We start from the raw sequence: 7,541 nt of genomic DNA on the forward strand, positions 1-7,541 counted from the left end.
AAACAAAAAGATGTAATTGCAGAATCTAAAGGAAATAACTTCGAGCACTCACCATCAACTAAAAGACTTAGTAGCCAGAGGATGTGAGTACCTTTTACCTTACCTCCCAGGCAACGGCGCCAGAAAAGAGCTTGATGTCTACGCACGCTTCTATTCTTATAGACAGTGTTGGGCCTCCAAGTGCAGAGGTTTGTAGAACAACAACAAGTTTCCCTTAAGTGGATCACCCAAGGTTTATCGAACTCAGGGAGGTAGAGGTCAAAGATATCCCTCTCAAGCAACCCTGCAATTACGATACAAGAAGTCTCTTGTGTCCCAACACACCACCCAATACACTTGTCAGGTGTATAGGTGCACTAGTTCGGTGAAGAGATAGTGAAATGCAAGTAATATGGATGATTGTAAGTAGTAATTGCAATCTGAAAAAATGGCAGCATGCAAACATGTAGCAGAATTGGTTTAAACGGTGTTTCAATGCTGGTAAACAAAGGCCTAGGAATCATACTTTCACTAGTGGACACTCTCAACAATGATACCATAATTGAATACATAGATATTATCACTTCACTATGCTACTATGAACCACTCTCCGGTTTGATAATAAATACAAATTCACTGCGTAGGGATGCATAAGCATTCCTTAAAGTTCGCATTCCCAATCTATGGACGCCCCACACTATCACCTTGAGCATACAAAGATGGTACTAACTAGACACAATAATTCATAAGTATTTCTGTAAATTAAGCTTAGCAAACAAACACTGCGTGCGCACTGTCACCTTCACACCGTTGGACAAGGTGTCCTCGGAGATCACATAATAAAACAACTTGAGTAGCACAATCGTTGAAGAATAACATCTACTTATTCAACTAGATTACAAAGCTCATGATCACATAAAGATCATACATGGAGAGATAGATAGACCACATAGCTACGGGTAAATCCCTCAGCCTCGGGGGAGAACTACTCACTCCTCATCATGGGAGTCAACACCAGCGATGAAGATGTTGGTGGTGTCGATGGAGATGGCTCCGGGGGCAATTCCCCGTCCCGATAGGGTGCCGGAACAAAGACTTCTGTCCCCCGAATCTTGTCTGCGACGGCAGCGGTGCTATGAAACTTTTCGTGGACATATGCTTATTGATTTAGGGTTCACGCATCTGGAGGCTTCTTATAGGCGGAAGGGAGAGGTCGGCTGAGGCCAGGGGGCCCAGACCACCCCTAGGTGCACCCAGGGTCTGGGCCGCGCCTAGGCCTGAGCTGGCCGTTGTGTGGCGTTTCTTTGTCTCCCCTCTGGACTTCGTCTTCATTACGGAAAAATAAGATCTTCGGCTTTTGTTTCGTCCAATTCTGAGAATATTTCCTGTACAACTTTTCTGAAATACAAAACAACAGAAAACAGGGAACTGGCACTGTGGCATCTTGTCAATAGGTTAGTGCCGGAAAATATGTAAAAGTGCAACAAAGTGTAAATAAAACATGTATAAATTTGTGTAAAACAAACATGGAGTATAAAAATTATAGATACATTTGCAACGTATCAACCCACAAGGAGTAGAATCCCTCACAAAAGATTGGCAAGCAATTGGTAGAGTTCCAAAGAGGGAAAGAGTACAAATAGATAGAATTGCAAGAGGCAAAATATACATAACACTAGAATCCCTAGAATGGAAGAGACCAATTCCCGAGAAGATCCTTGATGCACTCAATAGATTCAGATTTATAGAGGTTTCCCATAGGGAGGAGCAAACAAGCCTATTTATAGTAGGAGGTTCGAAGGGGGTAAGTTACATGCTGAAACCGGCAGATTCAGGCTGAAACGCGTAACAATGATACTTCCGGACAGTGGGAGCGGTAGTATCGGCCAGGGCGGTAGTACCGGCCTGTGTGGGCGGTAGTACCGACCAACTACTGGCCTACTTCCGGAAATAGCCTCCTTGCTTGCAGTAACATCCAGGGGGCTTTTAGCGCTTTTCCGGAAGTTGACTGGTACTTTGGTAGTAGTACCGGTGGGCGGAAGTACCGGCCCACCAGGCCTTTTCATCTTGAGTTTATTCAGCCATGGGAGGGATCTGGGCGGTAGTACCGGCCCCGGTGGGCGGTAGTTCCAGATGGGTCACTGGATCCTTTCCTTCTTCCTCATCTCCTTCTCCATTGGCTTGGTTCCCATGGCTTGCTTCTTGTTCGATGTACCTTCTTGAACACAAGGTATTTGAATGAAGTAGTATGCCATCCAAGGGTGTATCAAAAGTACATATGGAAAGGGGTGAGTTCACCTCTTGGTGTATGGCTTTGGCTCGTGCTCGTGTCATTTGTCCACTTGGGGGACTACTTGGCCTTGATGTAGTGTCGTCCTTTGGAGGGGCTACATCATCTCCCCACCCCCCCATTGGGAGAGTCGTCCTCGACTCGAGTTCTTCCTCACCTCCATGATATGGTGAGATATCCGATATTCTGAAGGTGTTGCTCACTAGTTACTTGGACGTGGGTATGTCAATGACATAGGCGTTGTTGTTGATGCGCTTGAGCACCTTGAAGGGACCATCTCCTCTTTGCTTCAGCTTGGAGTTGCGTTCATGTGGGAACCTCTCTTTACGGAGGTGAGGCGGACGCCCTTCACCATCAAACGTAATCCTAAAAACTTCCCTGTCAAAATAATGGTCACTTTCATAATTGTTAATATGTCAAGAACATAATTTCTGGTTCTTGCTCGTTGCAAGATGGCTAATCTTTTAAATTAAAGATCAATGGTTGTTAACTATCTTCTAAGAATATGTTTTATGCTTACGCACCTATTATTGGAGGCGTACTAGTCCACACCAGCACTTGGAACCGTCGGTGGCGTTGGAGGTTGAGGAGGCACTCGTCCTAGCGGCAGTACCTTCTTCTGTTTCGCTGGTCCGTACGATTTAGATTTCATCCGCCCACTGCTGCCTCTTGTGCACCGTTAGTGTTCACCTGTGTCGCTACGGGAGCTTGCGACCGCAAGGCTACCACCTCTTTGTACGACGTGTTTCCCTACCGCTTTCGCTCGATATCGGAAGCCTTGAGCGCAGCCCTAAGGACGGTGACGGTGGCGGCGGAAGCGTCGTAAGGATAGGGAGGCACTGACTCAGCATGCACTGGCGTGGATCGGGGGGGGGGGGGGGGGCTGTGTGACCGGGATCCTCCACAAAGGCGACTAAGCGGCGTGGCGGGGGCAGGGAGATCGGCAGCGGCGATGGATGAGCTCGAAGCGCGAGCTGAAATTTTCGTCCCAAAAGAGTTTTTCTTTTCTTTTACCACAAGTGAATCCCAAAATGTAAGATGCCCTTGGATTTTCTTTGGTCAACAGCTTACATCTTTGACTATAATTTATGCTTGTAGTATGTCCATAAATTTGTATAAAAATATATGGAAACAAAATTTTGCAGACAAATGTAGCGATACCATTTATACATTGTCAATTCGTGTAATTTGACATATATCAGTAGTCAAAGCCATGCATCAAAGACCGTGCAAAATAAACTGTGGCCGTACATATTTTCACGGAGTATCATACAACCCATATTTTATCAGAGTTGCTCACAAAATCTATTGCCTTGGAATTGGATATTATTATAAAAGAGAAGCTATGTACATCGTGCAAACTACAAAACATTCACATATAATCAGTTTACAGTTATAATTTGTAATGTCCACCATCGACTATAAGCAACCTACAAGCTGACAAGTTAAAGCATATTCCCATCTGAATATATTAGGCTTCTAGGAAGGGCAACATGTATACTCGCTCATTGTATTGGTGATGCCAGAGTAACTAGTCGGTGATGCATATGACATTTCCGAGTGAACCTTTTTCTCAACAATCGTACGGAACAAGACATGCTAGTTTGTCCATTGCAAGCTTCACTACTTTGGTGTTTCCATTTCGTTTGGCAGCAGAACAAAGTAAACTCCAGGCTGAAGCACTAGAGTCTGAAGGGACTACGCTATCAATGAAATGCTCTGCCTCCTTGAACATTCCAGCATGACCCAAAACCTCAATCATATGGGAGTAATGACCTTTTGAAGGTTTTATTTTATAAACCTCAGTCATGGACACAAAGAACTGGAAGGCTTCAGTTACAAGGCCAATTTCTGCACAGGCCTTCAGCACAGATAAGAATGCAAGCGAAGTTGGTATTTTCTCTCTTCTTAACATCTGCACAAACAGGTCAATGGCTGCCTCTGGGCTGTCATTTTCTAAATGAGCTATGATTACTGAGGTCCAAGAAGATGCATTCTTGTCAGATATATATCTGAAGGCATCCAATGCATGTTTGAGGCTACCACAATTGGAGTACATGTCAACAAGGTGATTACTGATGCATGGTTTAGAAGCAAGACCACGCTTTGTAAGATAGGCGTGTGCTTGAAGCCCTTCACTAAGGAGTTCTAGTTTTCCACAAGAATTCAAGATGTCCAATGCAGTCGGGTAGTCAAGAACCCCGCCAGAACGTTGGATAACACGGAAAAGATTAAGTACTCCAATATGATCATCATCTTGAGCAAATTCTTTAACCAGTGCACCCCAAGAGATCTCATGGTTTGAGAGTGATAAGCACAAATTAAGAGCATGTTGGAACTGCCCTTGTCTTAAGTAAAATCTTATTAGAGTTTGCACAACAGAAGCATTGGTTCCATAACCATTTCTGATGGAGTTTCCATGGATCTCCATGGCACCTGAGACATCCCCCAAAGCAACACATGCTGTCAGTACAGAGGTATAAGTGAATTCGTTAGCTTGCACATGCTCCAACTGCATCCTCCTAAACAAATGCATTGCTCTTTCAAACTGACCATTCAAACAGTTGCCTGAGATTACTGCAGACCATGCAGCTGTACCTGGATTCCTGGTTGTTGAGAAGAGAAGATGTGATTCCTCCAGTGAACCACATTTAGCATACATGCCGACCAGTGAACTAGTGACAAAGGGGTCTGCATTCATGTTAAACTTCAAAATGTAGGCGTGTAACATCTTTCCTGCTGCTAAATCAAGATCAGAAGCACATAACCTCAAACTACTGGCCAAAATGAACTGATCCAGCTTTCCCTGAACCAGCAAATAGTATCTTAGCATTCTCAAAGGTATCATACATTGTATCTTATGAAGAGTGGCCGAGTTGACATACATATCCATGAGGGCACTCATAACATGCTCATCTGAGTCCAGACCAGCCCTGATGAGGTAGCCATGTATTTCCATGCCATGATGAATAGCACCTATTCTTGTAACAACATGCAAAATGCTGCCCAACGTAAACTCATCGCATTCGGTGCCTTCAAACATCATTGCCCGGAAGTGAGACAAAGCCTGCTCATCACACATGTTATCCGCATAGCACTGGATGATGGTATTGGAAGAAACCAAATCCTTGTTATCCATACCATCAAACACTTTCTGCATCAGCTGCAGTTCCATTGACCTCCCATAGAACTGGATCAGACAATTCTCCAAGAACCCACTTTTTGAAAACCCTGACTTGATGATGCAGCAATGCAGCTGATGTCCCAAACTTCGATTGGCCAAACTAGAAGCTGCCCTGAGTGCAACCGATAGACTGAACGCGTCACATCCAATACTGGCATGGGCCATTTCCAAGAACAACATTAGCGCCTCCGTGTGGCAGCCATTCTCAGTGTAGCCGCTGAGCATGGAGGTCCAAGAAACCAAATCAGGCACGGCAATGCCATCGAACACCTTCTCGGCGCAACCCAGTGACTGGCAGCTGGCATACATGGTAAGGAGGCCGTTCGCTACAAAGAGGTCAGACCCTACGTAGCCCATCTTGGCAGCGGCACAGTGGATCTGCCTTCCAAATCTGAGGCTCCCAACTGCCGCACAGGCGCGTAGCACGACTGAGAAGACGAACCCGTCAGGCCTCAGCGACAACTCCATCATGCGGAGGAGCAGTACAAGCGCCTCGGACGCGGGACCATGAGTGGCGTACCCGGACATTATGGCGGTCCAAGCGACAAGGGACCTGTCCAGCGGCAGCATTGCCTCGAACACCTGTCGCGCGGGCTGCATTCGACCGGCGCGCGCATGGGCGCGAAGCAGCGAGTGCTCCGCCGTGGCGGAGGAGGAGGTGCGGGCATCTGGTATGGTTTTCACTGATTTGTGTGGGGTGGCGTGGGTGACGCTTCTGGAGATACAGGACGAGCGCGGGAGCAAGGGAGGAGGGAGCGCCATTAGAGACGCTCCTTGAGCGCGGAGGATTCGAATGGAGTGGCCAGGAAGAAGAGGGGGATAAGGTGCACGTGGGCTCGTTGGGCCTTAGCTGGTATATGGGCTGGACGCAAAGCTAACGTCACGCTAGGGAAACCAACAGTTCCCTTTCAGTTCCCTCAAAAAAAAAGTTTCCTTTCAGATTTTCAGATCTTTCAGTCTCCGGAAGCACCGGTGTGTGACGTGTGTCGACTGTCGAGAGGCACTAGCGATCACCGACGAGGTGAGGACAGAGGACCCCATGCTTCACCTACGTGGGTGAACCCAATGGCACGCCCCAAATTTTTCTCAAATTTGATATAAACTAAAATAGATGACACAAATTTAACCTAAATGTTTCATTTATTTAGACCCTGAAGGGATGAGATAACCTAACTAATTTACATATAGGATGAACCCTAGACTAAGCTGTGGTTTAGGGTGGCCGGTGGTGCCCTGGTAGAGCTCGCCGTTGCTCTCCACCTTGATGACGACGGCTATCGAGGGTAACGGCTTGTGGTGGGATGACAGGTGCCCACTGCAGGGTCAGAGTGTGCGGTCCACAACAACCATTGTGTTTCTCCCATGGGGAGTACTGCAGTGGTGAGCTCGTTGGTGCCAGAGGAGATCTATCCCTTTTGATATGCTCTCTTCCAACATAAGATATCCCACGTTTAGCTTCAAAAATTGAGCAATCTGGACCTCCGGGTTAGTGAGCATCCTCACCCTTGCTTAACAAGCATCACAAGATTGAATGCATACATTTTTTTTTTATAGCCAAACCCTCCCTTTTGCTTCGATCAACTTCTCCAAACTAAGTCAATGGATTATGTTTTCTTTCTCTTGGTTGGCCCACCAAAGTCTACTGACCATGCTATTATTATGCTCACATTATCACATAGGCCCCTTTGTGGTGCCAAAACATGTCATAAACAAGTTGTGATTGCTTGAGCACATGACTTCATAAATAATATCCCTTCTCAGTGTATTCTTATTGAACACCATTGCTGGCTTATCCGCATATATACTTTGCTCAGAGATAATCTTATAAAGATTTAAAATATTTCGCATGTCGGGCGAACTTTCCATTAAAACTTTCAGAAGGATTAGTGAACCATCTGCAAATAATAGATAGTTAAAACTTAGTGCACCTGGACTCATCCTTATCTTTCCAAGATTTTCTATCTTGGATAGCCTGGTCCAATGTCAACACCCGGATTTTTAAGTTCGGATGCCTATTTGTCATACATCGCAATCCCAGGAATATTGTTGTTGCGAGGCATAATAGTTAAGTATCATAGTCATCATTCA

At 45.7% G+C, this 7,541-nt stretch overlaps 1 protein-coding gene across 1 annotated transcript; it reads right to left on the minus strand.

Annotated features, from left to right (window-relative positions):
* Window positions 1-3,483: 3,483 nt before the first annotated feature.
* Window positions 3,484-6,262, minus strand: LOC127334626 (pentatricopeptide repeat-containing protein At4g13650). Its single transcript, XM_051361127.2, has one exon. It carries the CDS (start codon window positions 6,213-6,215, stop codon window positions 3,843-3,845), a length of 2,373 nt encoding a protein of 790 aa, XP_051217087.1. The 5' UTR covers window positions 6,216-6,262; the 3' UTR covers window positions 3,484-3,842.
* Between the last annotated feature and the right edge of the window lie 1,279 nt (window positions 6,263-7,541).

This window comes from Lolium perenne, chromosome 6 (assembly GCF_019359855.2).
Source record: "Lolium perenne isolate Kyuss_39 chromosome 6, Kyuss_2.0, whole genome shotgun sequence".
NCBI classification, from domain to species: Eukaryota; Viridiplantae; Streptophyta; class Magnoliopsida; order Poales; family Poaceae; genus Lolium; species Lolium perenne.